Below are 18,630 nucleotides of genomic sequence, written 5' to 3' on the forward strand. Positions count from 1 at the left end.
GCTTTTTGAAATAAAAATTTGAATTCATTGCATTAACTTAGAAAGCTGAGCACATCTTAAGCCTAGTTTATTTATTTTTTTGTCATTGGCCGCATTGCAAGAAGTTTGAAGACACTGAGCTTCGACCTTGCAATGCAGCCATCAACACATTTACCTTATTTACTGCAGGAAGGTTGTATGAATGTCAACTTCTGGTACTGAATTAGCAAACATATGAAATTCTGGTACTAAAGAAAACAGGGAAGATAATAGTCATATCACCCTTTTTTACATTCCTGTTCTGGATATGAAGATATGGGTATTGGCATGTCAGAGGTAAATATGAAGATATCACACAAACAACAGATACAATTCGGGTCATTTATAATTTGCATTTACAAAGTAAGCAAGTTCAAATATTATGATCAGGGTCAGGTTTTTTATTAACTATTAATCCTGTGTCATCAAGAGGCATTTGTAGGAATTATTTGTTCATTGAAGTAAATGACCTAATAATCGACACATTCCATTGCACAATAGTACAAAACCTAGATATCAGTGTATTCATCTTCATCATTATCAGCAGCAGCAGCATCTTTTCACTGTTCTTCCTGGTCAGGGTCAAGGTGGCAGAATGCTCAGCAGGTGACACCAGATATCTTTTTTTACTGTTACAGTCCTTTTGTGGGGGATCCCTAGACATTCTCAGGCCATCTGGGTGATACAGACCCTCCAGCAGGTTCTGGGTCTTTCCCAGCTCCTTTGCCCAGTGGGATGTTCCTGGATGAGCTCCCTTGGGAGCCGTCCAGGTAGCATCCTTATAAGATACCCAGACCACCTCAGCTGACAAAGGAGCAGCTGCTCTACCCTGAGGTCGCATCAGACCCACGAACTCCTCACCCTATCAGGGAGAGTGAGTCCAGCAGCCCTGCTGTGAAACCTCATTTTGGCTGGTAGTACTGGCCACCTTGTTCTTCCGGTCATTACCCAAAACTTATGACCATAGGTGAGAACAGGGACTTACTCCTGCTTAACCACAATGGGCTTTCTCAGTCCTATTGAAACCATAGTCATTGTATTATTTTAGGCAAATGCTTTGAATTACTGACAGAAAACAAAACAACTGAAAATATACAGTAAAATCCAGTTATAACAGACTTCAAGGGACCTGGCAAAACAGTCCGTTATATCCAAAGTCCGTTATATCCAGAGTTGCTGTATGCCCAGAACACAACAACAGGACACCATTTACTCATGCCACACCCCAGCAGACACACTTGTGGTACAGATTATTATATTGTACATGTAGTAATTCAACCTAACCTGACCAGATACGTGACTATTAATAATCCTGACTACGTATCTACGCTGGATATCACCGGCACGCCACGCGCCTTGTTGGCGTAGCTGCATGTCTGTTATAGCCGAAGAAAACTACAGCTAAAAGCGGCCCTGATGACCAAATTGTTTGTCCGTTATAAGCGAAATTCCGATATATGCGAGTCCGCTCCTCGTCTGTTATAGACGATATTCCGTTATAAGCAAGTCCACCAAATGTAATCTTTTGGCTCCAGAATTCACCAAAGCAATGAATTTTTTTTTCCTCAGATTTTTTATGTCTTTAGTAACTTTTATGTCCTGCCATTTTTTCTATTATGATGTCTAGTGTCTGCCTTAAGCATTAACTGCACTGCCACTGTTCTGCAAGGTGAGAGGGGGAATCACTGAAGGAATGTGTTTATGAAGTTCAGTGTTTCACTGCAGGCTTTATGCTGAGATGTCTGATGGCAACGTTTCCCCCATAGCTGATATAATGGAGGCTTTCTATCAGAAGCCAAAGAAAAGGCCCACTGTCTAGCCATAGTGAAGAGACTCCAATTGATGAAAAAGATGGGACAGGCATAATTGAACATGCGCCTTTAAGACCCGGGATTCAGGACACAAATACCGGAATTAATAACATCCACCTATACAGAAGTCAGGAATTATTTCAAAGAAAAAGAAACCTTCCTTTTCCATATTCATTTATTGGAAAAATGTATACCTACAGAAATATCTATTTGTTTTTCATAGGTAATAAACACACAGACAATCCACTTATTCATATTTTTATTGGGACTCTAAATTTATTTCTGTGGCCAAAACCCTAATCACAACAATCACAACCTTTATTTTTTTGATTGCATTCACAGATTTTGAGAAATTTGAGGTTATACTTATGGGGCCAGAAATATGTCCCCACAAGGTAAAAAGTTGCAGGTTTTCATCACATCGTGGGTAAATTTGGTCCCCACAATGTAATAATTACAAACACACACAAATACACACATACAGTACACATCTGGACAATCAATCCTATATAAAACCTACAGTATCCTGTATGTTTTGTGACCTCTAACATTCCACAAACCCTCATTACCGTAGTAATTTTCTGACACTTGACATACAGAAAAAGTTCAGCAGTCTCATTTTCTCCTCGGTTTCAGATATCAGCGGGATATAGATATAGACACATTTTGGGACATTAGGAACCCACTCAGGCACTATTCTTATAAAATCCAATCCCATATAAAGAACTGTCCTTATCCTAAAGGCAGCTTCCATATTGTATTGGTACTGCAGTCTTATTAGTTTTTATATTTATTCATCTTATTTTATTCACTGCATTATCAATGCATGATTAAACAGTTGAGGAACCAAGAAAACATAGCATATGGCTATTTAAGTATTTTAGTGGCAGTGATTTTCTCTTAATTCTCACTGAGCGTAATCTAAGTTGTGACAAACTCCAGCTGTACTGAAGCCATACAAAATTGTGCTTCAGCTCCTGAACCTTATCATTTACTACGTTCACGGAATATGTTTCAAGGTTTGTTTTCCAATTTTTTTAATTAGACTACAGAAATTAAGCTTGCAGATTGATTCACATAAAACCAATAAAATGATTAGTGTTAGTGTATTTGCGTAACCTTCCAGAGTGTGAATAGTCACTTTGATAACTGTGATGTATTTGTTTGCCTCCCTCTCTCCCATATGCCAGTGATTAATATGTTATTTCAATTTGAATGTGTCAGGATGAAAATGGACTAGTATCAATAATACTTACAGCAGTTATTTCGCTGAATAATCCAGCTTTTCTATTTTGTGAACAAGACTGGAAATTAGTATCAATGATACACTATTTATTATTATTTATATGAATTCCTCTAACCTTCTCCATGTTACCCTAGAGAAAACAGGCCAGAAGCCATATCATAAACTTATTGGGTGAAGTTTAACCTGATATCGTGCATATTTGTTCACTGGTATGTACACACACACACAAACACACAGACACACACGCATATACATATACATAGCATTTACTCTTTTGTCTTTGATGTATAGACATTTATGTATGTACTTGGGAGTGTAATACTACATCAAATGTCTACAAACCCATGTGAACGCTAGTATCACCAAAAGGCCTTGAATGTCGAACTCACTCATACTGCTGTCTTTGTGGGGGAAAAAAATAAAAGGGGTGACCTACATTTTATCTCAAACTCCTGCCATCCCGCAATTAATACTGGGATGTGAGCAGGATTAGTCTGCCTTAGTGCAATATGACTGCATCACTGATTCAGGTTTCCAGTAACCGAATCCCGTCAAAAAAAGACAATGCAATATAAGGAGAGAAGACTTTGTTAGTAAGCACTAAACTGTTGGACGCCAGTAGTAACTGATTATCCTTCTTACCCATTTAGATACCTTTATTTTAGAGGTAACCATACATTTCTAAGGACCAAAAAGTGTGTTGAAAGTCTCAGAAAATGTCACATGTCTGCAAACATAATTTTCAAAGCCCAGGGTGCTTAGTCTGTGCTTTTAACATTGTGTGATGTAAATAATTTATGCCTCTCACTGTTATAATGAATATCAGTATAAACAGAGAGTGCACTGAGAAACATATAATTAATGTTTAATGTTAAATAAAAAGATATTTAATTAACACGAGGCAGAACACATATTTTAAATGAATGCACTTGCAGCATCTGACATGTAAATAAGCTTAATTCCAGCACAGGCACGATAGGTAATATGAAAACACATTTTCTCACGAGAGATTGCTAATGGTGTCCACAGTGTGGTGTATTGTTCGCTTCCCAAGTCACTAAGCTTTCACCTTCCCACTGATCTCCTAGGAGCATGCCATACCAATGGCGTGGAGCACAGAGCTGGGCTCCATGTCCGTGCCGGTTCACTTGCAGGTGCCTTTGTGGGCGCGCTGAGACAGACCTGTAATCTCCCACCAGCTGTCCCTGCCATTCCTCTATGACTAACCAGATTCATTGGCTACAAGAGCCATGGGACTCCATCCTCTTCATCCGCTTTGTTCTGACCGACAAGGAGAGCTAATCCTCAAGCCTGCACTGGGGCCTGTCATCTAGAGCCCGGAGCCCATGACAGCGAGGCACACAGGGCACCACAATAACACTCGACATGCATTTAAATTATCTTGTCATTCATGTATAACATGCCTGTGTTATGATCAGTTTGGACCTCCATGCTCTCCTAGTAGAAGCTGACATTTGTGTTGCTGTGTGCCAAATGTCAACTTTTTGATTATGTAATTGAATTAATTGTTTAACCAAAAATCTAAATTTCATTACTAGTTCCATTTTTTATTTGTCTCCCATTACACGATAATCAGTTACCACTGGTGTCCAAAAATTCACATGAATTTTGCAAAGCAAAAAGTGTAGGGAAAAGAAACACAGTTCCGGAAATGTTGTACTTGAGCTAAAATCCATCCATCCATCCATCCTCTGTAACCACTTGACCTATTCAGTATAGTGGGGGGTTCAGAGCCTATCCCAGGTGCAAGGCAGGGAACAATCCAGGATGGGGGACTAACTCCTCACAAGGCGCACTCACAAACCATTCGCTCACACAACATTCACTCACACTCACACATCTTTCATTCACACACCATTCACTCACACTCACACACCATTCGCCCAGAGGAAACCCCACAACAACACAGGGTGAAAATGCAAACTCTACAGATGAAACCCTGGCAGGTGCTGACCACTGCACCACCATGCCACCCCTCTTGAGCTATAATAATTATACTTACTCCATGGTTTCTACTGAACTCTTAAAGGCCCATCACCCCTTTGTCCTACCCATTATTTAGCCAGATGCAGGGGAGGCCTGACATCAGATGGCGCCCCTGCCTAAATCCAATGCTGACTTGCAGGTTTTCCTGTTTATTCCTTACAATAATGGTGCACTGGTGCAGGTAATTAGCTCTTGGAGAGCAAAACCGTTACAGATTTATTCTTTGTTTTAATTCCAGTGAGTCATGAACTAGAATTTTTCTAACACCTTTCACCCTTAAGTTTTCCTTTCTCTTTTTGCTTTCAGGATTTCTTAGCACAGGTGACCAGGCTGCAAAAGGAAACTATGGACTACTTGACCAAATTCAGGCATTGAGGTGGATCAAAGAAAACATACAAGCCTTTAAAGGGGATCCTAAAAGGGTCACGATCTTTGGATCTGGGGCTGGAGCGTCTTGTGTCAGCTTGTTGACACTTTCTCACTATTCAGAAGGTGGGTAAATAGCACTGTCTACAGAGAGCCCATGATTTATGGCGCCAATATAAACAAATATGTTTATAACACAAAGCCGGTAGTCATTGTTGTTTGTACTTTCAAGTATTTTTTTTCTGATAATCTTACAAAAATGGATTTTAAAACAACAATTAACTTGACAGCGATGCTTTTCAGAAGTCAATGGACCTTGTCAGCATGCTAGGTTTTTAAAGCAGTTTTCAAGCAATTTTCCATGTTTGTCTACTTCCATTAAAATTCAATATTGTGTTATTGTACATTGTAATAAGTAAGAAACAAGGCATAGGAAGCCAATATTATATTTAACTTCATTCATCCTTCCAAAAAAACAGAACTTCACAATTAAATATTATCCCCGCATCCATCTTCCAAGTGTTCATCCAGCACAGGGTCTCACTGGGGTCTGGAGCCTATCCCAGGCAGTACAGGATACCAGGCAGGGGAAAACTTTGGACAGTGTGCCAACCTTGAACACAAACACGTACACAGATGTGTGTTTGTATTCATATGTTTGTACAAGTGACTATAACTAACCAAACAAGATAGAAGACTTTTGACACTTTTAGTTTTTTGATATCAGTTACAGATTTTTATAAAATTGAGTTTCCTCTTGTGGGAGCCAAAAAAATGGTCCCCACTACATCAAAATAACAGGTTTTATCACAAGGGTCTTTGATCTCCACAATGTAATATATGCATAATCCACACAGACACATGCACACGCATGCATACTAACGTATGCTTGCATTCATATCTTTGTGGGTACCATCTTTCTATGAGAAAAACCCTAATCCCAACAATGACAACCTTAACTCCTTAACTTAAATACAAAATATTAAATACAAAATACAAACAGATTTTTATAAAACGGAGGTTATCCTTGTGGGGACCAAAAAAATGTCCCAATAAACTAAAGGATTACAGGTTTTTATTATATTGTTGGCAAATCTGATCCCCACAATGTAATAATTCCAAAAACACAAATATGCCCGCACACACATACACAGACACACACATACAAACAATCACATACCATGGGCAATATGTAGACAATTTGCCTCATATGTAAATGTAGCATTTATAATTTATTAAGGCATAACAATGGCAATGGAATTTAAAAATTGTATGATATCATTTTGTTTAAAATAGATGTTAATTTATGTTAAATATTGACAGTCATAACAATGGTTGCTTGTTTAAACTAGTTTCTTGACTTCTGGTGCTATTCAGAATGATTGTTTATGAAGCATTAAGATGAAAACATATTCCTAAGATATAAACCTTCTCTGGCATACATGTCAACCCCAGATCTGCTAGAATGATTTAATGGTGTATTCTAAACACACTGGATGAGTTCCATCCATCTACAGATTGCTTTTCCTGGTGAGAGATGCAACACTGGATGACTTATCCTGTGTAATAGCATCATCCTTGCTGTGGGCCACTGAGTCCCTATACTTAGTGTAAAAGAATGAAATGAGTTTCTCTCTGTTTTTGTTGAAGCAAGACTTTTAATTAATTATCCTTGATTTAAATTGATTAAATTTCACATTTTATCACTCAGGAATTCGTATAATTTGAATGGTGTTAAACCAACTTTTTACCTAGTTAAGGTTGTTTTGTACTGATTTTATATGTAATATATAACATAAATGCAATTAATTTAATGATACTCATAAATTATTTAGTTACATAATTGATTAAAGTAGACTATTTAGTAGGCTACTTCCATTCATCTTCTAACCACTTATCATTAGGGTCATGGCGGGTGGGGGGTGCTGGGGGGGGGGTGTGGGGGGGTGGTTGCTGGAGCTTATCCCAGACAACACAGGGTACAAGACTGGATTCCAGTCAATCACGGGCACCAAGCCACCCACATATGTGGCTTATTTTGCTTTATTTAAATTGTGACATTATTGTACAATCTGCAAAGCATCCAACTTACTTTTAATTAATAATATATTGGTCAATCCATCCTACAGATCTTTTCCAGAAAGCTATCATCCAGAGTGGTACAGCTCTGTCCAGCTGGGCAGTGAACTACCAGCCTGCCAAATACACCCGGATGTTGGCAGAGAAGGTTGGCTGCAACATGCTTGACACCATTAACTTAGTGGAATGTCTCCAAAACAAAAACTACAAGGAGCTCACAGAGCAGTCCATCACTCCTGCAAAGTACCATATCGCCTTTGGACCCGTCATCGACGGGGATGTAATACCTGATGACCCACAGATATTGATGGAACAAGGGGAGTTCCTGAATTATGACATCATGTTGGGGGTCAACCAAGGAGAGGGATTTAAATTTGTGGATGGAATCGTGGACAGCGAGGATGGTGTGTCTGCTAATGATTTTGATTTTGCCATCTCCGATTTTGTTGATCACTTGTATGGCTACCCAGAGGGGAAGGACACCCTTCGAGAAACTATCAAATTCATGTACACAGATTGGGCTGATAAAGAGAACCCAGAAACCAGGAGGAAAACACTGGTTGCACTTTTTACAGACCACCAGTGGGTGGCACCAGCTGTGGCTACTGCAGACCTACACGCTCAGTATGGTTCACCTACCTACTTCTATGCCTTTTACCATCACTGCCAAAGTGACATGAAGCCCAGCTGGGCCGACTCGGCACATGGAGATGAGGTTCCATATGTCTTCGGAATCCCTATGATCGGCCCAACTGACCTGTTTAACTGCAATTTCTCCAAGAATGATGTGATGCTAAGTGCTGTGGTCATGACCTACTGGACCAACTTTGCCAAAACAGGGTGAGTCAAATAATACAATCTTCTCTCACTCTTTAGCTGTGCAACATTCGGGTTGCGTACAATTGTACAATTGTTATCAAAAGCAACCAAGGCTTTGACAGGGCCCTGTATGTATGCAAATGGTTGGATTCAGTTGTTAGATTTGTCTCAGTTAAGAATAGCTATTTTTAATTTGTCCATCCATCCATCTTGCATAAACACTGTTTGGAGCCTGTCCTAGAAGGGAAAGGGGACTCTTTGGAGGGAATACCAGTCTATTGCACACAGTAACACACCAAAAAGGGTAGGTTTTGGTCCCCTACTTCCAGTGAGAACCCATGCCTCCTATATAACTCAATGAACTAGCACACAAACATGCTTCCCAAGACATTTGAGGTCCCCAAGGAAACAGGTTGCTTGCAGTTACTATAGAATATAAGATGTAATGGCATTTCAGTCAAAGCTATTATACAGTACCTTACAGCTGTTTGGGTGAAATAAAAGCTTTTGTATGATGTGATTCTAGGAACAGCTGGCATGTGAGATGGGGTGAATTAAAAAAGAAATATCAAGGAAATGATTTCACAGGCAATCTCACTAATGTCCCAGGTAGACTTCAAAACAATTGCTTTTGTGTTCCCATCTGAGACTTTATTTGAGGCACATAAATAGCAAAAATCATGCTGAAGTTCACAAAATTAAACCTTCACCAGCTAATTACAATACATAGAGCATCTATTTAAATATTGTACCTTTTTAAATTCTTGTTTAGAATAGGAGACTACCTTAAGATACTACTGCACGCAAGCGTAAAGCAGGAATGTTTTTGCCTGTATATGCAACACTCTAATATCTCCATGCTTGAGTTAATACTAAGTGACAGTAATTAACTAAATTATAAACCAGAAAATGAAAGTCACAGCAGCAACACAGAAGTCATCAATTCATTTTCAATATCCAGGGGCTTCGGAAGGGACACATTCAGGAGACCCAAAATCCCCCCCCAGTCGGGAAAATCAATTGAGAGATTAAAATTGTCAACCTGAGTAGGCGGCCCAAGGTGACATTTTCTCAGGGGGCCCGGAATGTTTAGCTACTCCCCTGTTAATATCTGACTACTGTCTGTTTAGAGAACCATCAGTCTGGATCCTGAGACCAGTCGTCTGCCCATTACCAGGTCCAGGTCTTCCTATCAGAAGGATTTGGCCTGTGGTAGGGAACTAGAGCAGGGCAGGAAACATGACATAAGCCTACAAAGAGCTTGCGCCAGATTTGAGGCCAAGGTATTCAAGGTGTAACTGGGTTATCATCAAATATAGCTGCTCTAGAGCTTTTGTTGATATTAAAAAGTTGCCTTAAAGCAGTTAAAGCAGGAAAGTGGAACATATCTAAACACCGAAATCCTAATTAAAAGACCTTACTGAAAGTAAAGCTACAGTAACCAAAGACATTTAATTGGCTCATTTCAGAACCAATCAGCATTCTATAAAATGTTTTGAAGCAATCCACATCCAACATGGACTCCTGGCTTCTCCAACTGTCTGAGCTTCTGACTCTCTTTCCAGTATATCTTTGTTTAACTTACTTTTAGATGAGCAAATGGCAACCTTGCCTTTTAATGTACATTTTCTGTTTCAAGTTTTTTTTTCTTTGCATGTAGTTGCAGCTTCAGTGGTCTTAACTTCTGGTCATGGCTAAGGATACAGTGAAATTCATCATAATTGCATTTGCTTAATTACTTAATAGTGGGAAAGTTGGTTTGCAAAGTATTATGTGAAATAAATAATGTTAATTATTAGTTCTAGCACAGAAATGTTTTAACTCTCCCTCTGAGCGTCACAAACAAATAGACACTTTTTAATGCATACACCTACTGTACATGCTGAGAATATAAATACAGTAACACTTTTTGTATGGAAAATGATTTCTGAACACCATAAAAAATTCTCTCAAGGATATCAATCCAAAGATTAAACATATGTACTGTAGGACAAAAAAAGATGTTTTACATCACAGTAGACATCCATTTAAATCCTTATAGAAAATGCTGGGAGATTTTTACCTGACTGTACAGTAACTAGAGGCTAGTCTTAGGAAAAACCTTCACTTTTGTACTTTTTCACTGATTTCCTGAATTAAACAAAAGGGAATTCTAAGATATTACGCCCAGATGCAATGTGACTCATAGGCTTGGTAAGTATGGAGTTACACTTACTAAGTTTAGGGTGGGATGGTGCCGCTGTTGCTTCACACTTCTGAGACCAGGGTTCATGTCTCTCCCCGGGCTGTAGTGGAGTTTGCATGTTCTTCCCATATCATACTGATGTGAATTGGAGTTGCCAGACTGTCCGTGTGTGTAAATGGTGAGTGTGCCCTGTGATGGGCTGCTGTCCCATCCTGGGTTATTCCCTGCCTTGCACTCGTAGCTTCCGAGATCGGACCCCCCATGACTTTTCAAAGGAAAATTGATGGATGGACATAATAAGTTCAACTATTAAAAAAATAAAATAAAAAGTAGTACATTTGGATATGACTACTGGCAAGTTTTTTTTTTAACATTTTAATTTGCCATTTCTTAAATTGGTAAGTTTTATTGTTTTTATTTGACTATGGCAAATAAACTAATATCAGATTACACAGATGTAATTGGCTAAGTAATTTTTTTGATAAAACATCAGCCTCTTCTGAAGAGTCCTTATAAATTTTGCTTGGTACAATTACAGTGGCATTTCTGTTCATACTATATAATACTAACAAGTTACAATAGTTTTTCAGGGGTTGTAAAGCCTAAAGACCACTACCAAAACGGCATAATTTGGTGAGAAGAAATGTTAAATCAGCCATAACAAGAGACGTTAAAACCATCTTAGCCAAAATCCTCAACAAAGACACAACTCACTCAATCACAAACACATTCTGCAGCAACTCAACAAAGACACACTTTTTATCGCCGCCTAGCTGGTCTTTTCATCCTCCACTGGATAATGAGGGCCGGCTGAATCTCATTATCCTAGGTATCAAGGACATGTATTAACCTTAAAATAATGTTCGGATATATATAATATAAACAAATAAATATGAATATATATAATATAATTTCAATAGCACATTGCATTAATCACAACTTTTTCTTTTATTTCTGTAGAGATCCAAACCAGCCTGTTCCCCAGGACACAAAATTCATCCATACAAAGCCAAACCGATTTGAGGAAGTGGCCTGGTCGAAGTACAACCCGAAGGACCAGCTCTACCTACATATTGGCCTGAAGCCCCGAGTCAGGGATCACTACCGGGCCACCAAGGTTGCCTTCTGGTTGGAGCTTGTCCCACATTTGCACAATATAAATGAACTATTTCCTTATGTGTCCACAACAACGAAGATTCCCCCACAAGACACGACCCCCTTCCCATACACTAAACGGTTTCCTGGAAAGACGTGGCCGTCCACCACTCGTCACCCCGGTGTCCCGCCAGCCAACACTAAGCAAGTGACTGACCAGCGCAAATCAGGGGAGCTGGACGAAAATCCCATCCTCATTGAGAACAAACGTGACTATTCTACGGAGCTCAGCGTGACGATCGCAGTGGGGGCCTCACTTCTCTTCCTCAACATCTTGGCCTTTGCCGCCCTTTACTACAAGAAAGACAAGCGGCGCCATGAGTCGAACCGGCGGCCCAGCCCGCAAAGGAATGCGGCCAACGACATCGCTCACATCCAGAATGAAGAGATCTTGTCCCTCCAGATGAAGCAGCTGGAGCATGACCACGATTGCGAGTCTCTGCAGGCACAAGACACACTCAGGCTGACCTGCCCCTCTGATTACACCCTGACACTGAGGCGATCCCCAGACGACATCCAGCTCATTACGTCCAGCACCATCAACATGATACCCAACTCCTTGGCTGGAATGCAGTCCCTGCACACTTTCAACACTTTTACTGGGCCTCAAAACAGTACTAACCTACCCCACGGGCATTCTACAACAAGAGTATAGCTCTGTCCAAGCAACTATACTCTACAAGGCCCGCAATGACAAGTATTGCTTTCCAAATCAGAATGATCACAGATAGTCAGATATTATTTTACTACCGAGCCTTCTTAAAGAAATATATCAGAGTTTGACTTGACTTGCCTGTGAAACGTGACAAGTGAATGTCACCTTAATTCAGACTTTTGCCTCTGGAAGGATCAAACTATGAACAAGCATTCATTTGATAACATCTATATAGAAGACATACATATTTCTGTGTGTAGCAAGTGATAATGAGTTTAACACAAAGCTTTGTATGTGCCATAGACTGAATGACAAGAACAACCAAGAATGATTGTCTTGTATGTGATGAGTTTTGAACATACCAGTAAAAGAATTTGAATTTTTAAATGGACTATGCATTTAAATTGGTTGACATAATCAAAGTAAAAATTTCCCAGCCTGAACTGTATTTATGAGACTTTGTAAAAAAAAAAAATGTACATAGTTGTGCGTAAACACAAATACAAAGCAGAAGAAACGACAACAATACAAATAAAATAATTTTAATGTGGTTTTGAGTTAATATATGGCTTTTAAACAGCTTGTGCATTAAGTTGAGATGTGTGTAAATATATTTGTCTGACTTTTTCATTTTGAAGAAAAATTAAAAAGATATATATGATGCCATTAATTTCCTTGGGAGCATATATCCTACAGGTCATGGCTGAATTTTTCCATTGCCATATTTTCCATTATTTTATATTGCATGTTTTAGCATTTAGCTTTATAACAATAAAATGACGTGGAAACGCAGCTGCTGTCTTTGGCTGACGGCATGGCTGTGTATGTGAACGGTGACTACACACAAACATACAAATACCCACAGGCTTACACATGTGCCGACACACACACACACTATGCTTTCTGTTTTTTCACCTTAAGCTCCATGCTATAGTTTCAAAGGCCTGTTTTTTTGTTTGTTTGTTTTTTTTTAGCAATCTAAACACTGCCTAAATTCACCGCTTAAAAATTACCAGCATTGTATAATTTAGGAAAAGGCAGTGGGTTTTCGTATTAACGTAAGCAATGTTTGTAAAGAAATGTAGGTTAGATATTTCAAATTGTCATATGCTAGCAATACGTAGTATTGTGCCAGGCTTGTATTACATCGGGTTTAAAAGAAAATAAATGAGTTTTAATTATAATAACAGTAATAGCTGACAAACTAACCCAGATTCTTTTTTATTTATCCAGAAAACTGAGCAAAATCCACAAATAAGCAGAAATATTATAATTATGACAAATATTACAATACTGTATTCTTTGTAGACTGTATACAAAAAAAACTTAAGTAATTCTTCAGTTTTTATGGCACAGTCTTTTCAAGTAGGATATTATATAATTTTTTTTTCTCATAATTATTTATGTTTTGCCTTAAGTGATAGATATTTCTGGCTGAACACCTGTATAATTTTTTTCTGCATTTTTAATAAAATACAACAATATTTTCGAACTTGGTGTTTATGTACATATTTATATAATTTCATTACATGACAGTGGGTTTGCACCTGTATTTAAAGGAGTGAAATTATGTGTGATAACGCCACATAATATGATTTGTGTTTCTGATTTCTTACCCTATTTTAAACTAGCCATTTTGTTTATTTAATGTCATGGACCAAGCTTAAATTCTGTGTTGACACCATGTGGGTTGGCTGAATTTATTGGAATATCAAGAATATTTGTTTTTGTTCAGTTTGGTTTCTGCTCTGTTTGGTTTCTTGACTTTGCTTTTAACACCATTGAGGTTTGCAGATATACCACGATGGTGGTCTTCACTCAGATTGGTAAATATATCTAACATTTACAATGTTATGTAAAGTAAATGTCATTATAAGAAAGGGGCCACACTGGAAATTGCAGAGGATTTAGCAGTGTATGATGTTCAAAATAATTTATCTATAAAACACAAGTAAAACATATGGGACTACACCGGTTAAAATGCCTTACATAAGACATGTAAGAACTGCCTGCATTCTCATCAGTGCTGCATGCAGATCGGCCAGGGTAACCCTGTAGCTAATCAAGCCTTTATGAACATAGGAAGGCCATCACCACGGCAAAAAGATATTTATATATATACTGTATACTATATATTGGGGGAGGGGGGTTCATATACACATTAATGCAAATAAAGTACCCTTCACAGGGCTATTGTGAAACTATGAAAATGGAAAATGTTGGTCTCATGTTGTGCATAGCTACTGTATAGGGATCCCTCTGTGTGGCACAAAGAGTATAATGTTATGGTGACCTTTTGGAGGGAAGGCAGCTGAGCAGCTGTAAATGAAAGACGTTATGTGGCGATTGTCGATATTGTTCAGGGTAATGATTATTTTGAGCTTTGGGTGCACTTATCAAGACCTACATGTTTCAGCAAGTACAATGATTATGTAAAATGTTTGTCAAACAATATTAATAACATCGAAAACCATAATTACCCTTTCTAAAAAAATATTCGACACAAAATAATACTTAAACACACATGATAGATTTTACAATTTCCAAAAATATACTCAAATGTTAATTTATGACTTCATTCCCATAAATTAAAACGTCAAAAGAGCTAATGTTAAATTTCAAAAGATTCAACTACAAGTGGGATTAAGTCACACATTATTGATTGGTTCAGAGCAACCAGGTTCCTCCAATTAGACCTACATGTATGTATAGATCTGTCAGAGTAGCTGGGTGCTGTGTGAGAACTCTTTCTATGGTCCGAGGATAAAGGGTTAATTTGCTTACACTTTGGTATAAAACAATTATGTGAAACATGCCGGTAAGCTAGCAATCATTTTGTGTAACTCAACCGTCACGCTCATGCATATACATTACACACACACACACACACATACAGAATATTATATATATATAATTAAAAATGTAACAGTATGGATGCTGATAAACATTGGCATAGATGTTGCTGTGAAAGGAATTGAATACGTCGGCTAAAACTTTTTTCGCCTTCGGTAAACAGGTTAGACGGCAACCAAATTCTTTAGCCAAATGTGTTCATATTTTTAAAAGCAGAATCCTGGAAATTATTAGGTAGGACAAACACCACTGTTCTGGATATAGGGTAGGGTGAGTTTCACCCGTCCCCCCCATGAGAAACACCCCCAGGAGTTCTGGAGACGAAGGAAGCTGTCAGTCCTAAACTTGCCCTAGTAACGTCTCTAGTGCAGTGAGTTTCTTCAAGATTAAAAGGAAGTTAACTGATAACTGGAGATTCACATCTCTTTCTCCCAGTCACATGTCTAACTTTACACACACACACAGAGGTTTGTAATTATATCTTTGTGGGGACATTCATTTCTATGGGGAAAACTCTAATCCCAACATGACGACCTTCAGCTCTACCCCACCCCAGCCGTAACCAAACAAAATACAAGACTTTTGGCATTTTTAGTTTTTTGATTACATTCACAGATCATTGTGGGGACTTGAAAAATAGTCCCCACAATGTCATAATAACAGACTTTTATTACATTGTGGGGATCATTTTGTTCCCACAGTGTAAAATAAACATAATCCACAGACACACACACACACACACTACTGTTCTGTAACTTCTATTGTAGATTTTATTGTTTTATTGAATACCATTCATAAACTGTCCCTCAGTGGAACCTTTTACTTCACAGGGAGTAATTTTATATTCCTTGTTTAGGTCTACCATTTTCGTTAAAATAGAACTGATGCCTTTATAATTTGCTGTTTAAATGTCTTTAAATTCTGTTTCCCTTATGCACAGGGGCAATAGGAAGTTCTATTGTATCTGTCATGCTTAGAGTTTGACAGTATTAAACGTTGTTTTGAATATACTATTAATACTGCAAATAAGAATTATATACGACTAAATGAAGCTACAAGTGAAAACACAAAAAGTCTAAATATTAAGTTCAAGGATAAAAAGCACAGGCACACACACATTCACACACAATCACACACTAAGGAAAATCATAGGTAGAGATACAAATTCAGCTAACTGCATGACTTTAGACGTTGGGAGGAAAGGTTCTCAACACAAACAGAATATGCATGGAACTCCACAGTTTCCATGTTCACTTGGCCCGGCTGTCTAATAGTGTAAGATGAAATAACAGAGTAATGTAAATTAGTGTCAAAAAGTGAGATTTGTTGCCATAGTGTACAAGACAAGCAATATATCTAAGTCTAATGTGGGAGATAACCATTCCCACTTAAGTTTTACGCCCATTCATTTAGCTGATTCCCATTTAACCGGACCTCAGAATCATTTCATTGAAAGAATAAATTTGCTTTAATTTTTTTTTCATTTCATATTTTACACATAAATGTACCGGTCTGTTATTTTCAAAAGTGAAACACTTCTTTTATTTCTGAGTTGCTGTGTGTTGCAGTTTATTCTACACATTATAAATATTGTCCTGATGTGTTGTGCTTACTAAATGGAGAAGGATTAAATAAACCTCTATTAGACATAGCTGTTTTCTCAAATAAACCTTCAGTTCCCCGAGCCTTGGGGCTTTTCTGATGTGCAGCTGTTACATAAATGAAAAAAATCTCCGCCAGAGCATATGAGGGTTATTGAGACAAACATGTTTTGTTCTACACTGAAAGAAAAAAATTCTAAACCAATATCAGAGCACCCCCTAGAGGCATTACTGGTCATTTTAATAATTCCCAGGATCATTTGCACATATGTGTAGTGATATGCAAGTGTGATTAGCAGTAACGACATTAATCACATTGAGAAACATTCCATAAAGCAGGTGAATAAGAAAAAAAATCCTAAACTTCTTTTCTGTATTAAACTGCAAAATGCAGGTAGGAATTTACAATTCTCTGCTAGACTCAAGACTAAAACTTACTACATATGGCATTCAGATGGGAAAAAAATAAGAATCTAAACTTATTCAGTATTAAAGGGCTTGGGATATGAATTATTGAGGAGAGATGTATTTAGACTCAACATCTGAATACTTAGAAATGCGTGTAATGGAATTTACTTCTGCAGTAAGTGTTGCTGTTGTTGCATTTTTATTTCATAATGAGAATCAGAATCAGCTTTATTTTGGCAAGTACATGTACAATTATGCAGAAGCACTACCATTCAAAATATTTATAATCTTTATAGTTCTACTTAGTGCTTTGTAGTCATATTGGTTGACATTGAGCATTATTTATTATAAGATGTCTGTGGCAACAACCAGGCTTTAAAGGGGGTATTGCATTAATCACTAGCTACCAGTTATTCCATAACAATCCGTGTTTGTGATCAACTGCTCCTTTGGTAGATACCTTTGGTAGAACCCAAAAAAGGTTACATCATTTCACAAGTTAGGAAAAAGATGGTGATGAGCGTACTTGTTTTGCCATGGCATACCATGTCAAAGTAGAGAGATCACAAAACATCTTCATCATTAATGAATCATGACGACTCATTTATTTCAAGCAGTTACCATACTTGTTACTATGTGTGTTATTTTTTTAGACCTTTGTGAACTACTGAAGGAACAAATAATTAACACAAAAAGTGAAATACTGATCTCATGTTTGTTCATCATTAATAAGTCATCATATCTTTTACCTCAAGTAACTGCTACATATGTTCATGATTTGTACAGTACTTCAGTAGTAAATGAGTTACTACTAAGTTACTAAGGAACCATTTTGTAAAGTGTTACCCATCTTCTTTAAGAAATATCCTACACAGCGAGGTTAAATTGGCAGTGGATGGAGGGCTCATATTCTGTCCCTGGAGCTCTTTGTCATGCTAAGACAGCTACAGTTTGATACGGCTTTGGCACCCAACTGGAATCCCCTCGAGAACCTTTCACCTGTAACCAAATGGTCACTCTGCTGGATGAGCTCCCATGGCAAAGTTGGGTTTTAGAACTACTTCGCTTCATAAACACGTGCTGCTTTTATTCTAAGCCAAATGCAATTAACTAGACTTCTTTTGCATTAGAGTGCACACACTTTCCTACTGAAAACACAGTAATCTGACACCAAGACACTTTTAGCCATTTCCAAACACGCCCATTCAGAAAGCCACACCCATGTGCCCATTATGCAAACACGAACGTCACCTGGTCAAGCACCTGATTGCTTATTAGTTAACTCAGCAATCAGAATGTGAGAACTATAAAACTCCACAGATTTACCAACACTAAAGAACAATGGAAGCCGGAGGGAGAGGAAGAGACGTTAGAGGTAGAGGACGCGTAAGAGGAAGAGATAGAGGTAGGGGTGCACAGAGAGGTGA

The 18,630-nt window shown here is 38.1% G+C and overlaps 1 protein-coding gene across 4 annotated transcripts in view; it reads left to right on the top strand.

Annotated features, from left to right (window-relative positions):
* LOC111849088 (neuroligin-4, X-linked) overlaps positions 1–13,996 on the top strand; it is a 47,289-nt gene extending 33,293 nt beyond the window's left edge. For all 4 annotated transcript variants that reach the window (XM_023821655.2, XM_023821653.1, XM_023821654.1 and 1 more), the window contains 3 exons: positions 5,389–5,574; positions 7,578–8,367; positions 11,492–13,996. In XM_023821655.2, the coding sequence (XP_023677423.1) occupies positions 5,389–5,574; positions 7,578–8,367; positions 11,492–12,341 (1,826 nt within the window). In that variant the 3' untranslated portion in view covers positions 12,342–13,996. The remainder of the gene's footprint in view (positions 1–5,388; positions 5,575–7,577; positions 8,368–11,491) is intronic.
* Positions 13,997–18,630: the final 4,634 nt, after the last annotated feature.

This window comes from Paramormyrops kingsleyae, chromosome 16 (genome assembly GCF_048594095.1).
Source record: "Paramormyrops kingsleyae isolate MSU_618 chromosome 16, PKINGS_0.4, whole genome shotgun sequence".
NCBI lineage: Eukaryota > Metazoa > Chordata > Actinopteri > Osteoglossiformes > Mormyridae > Paramormyrops > Paramormyrops kingsleyae.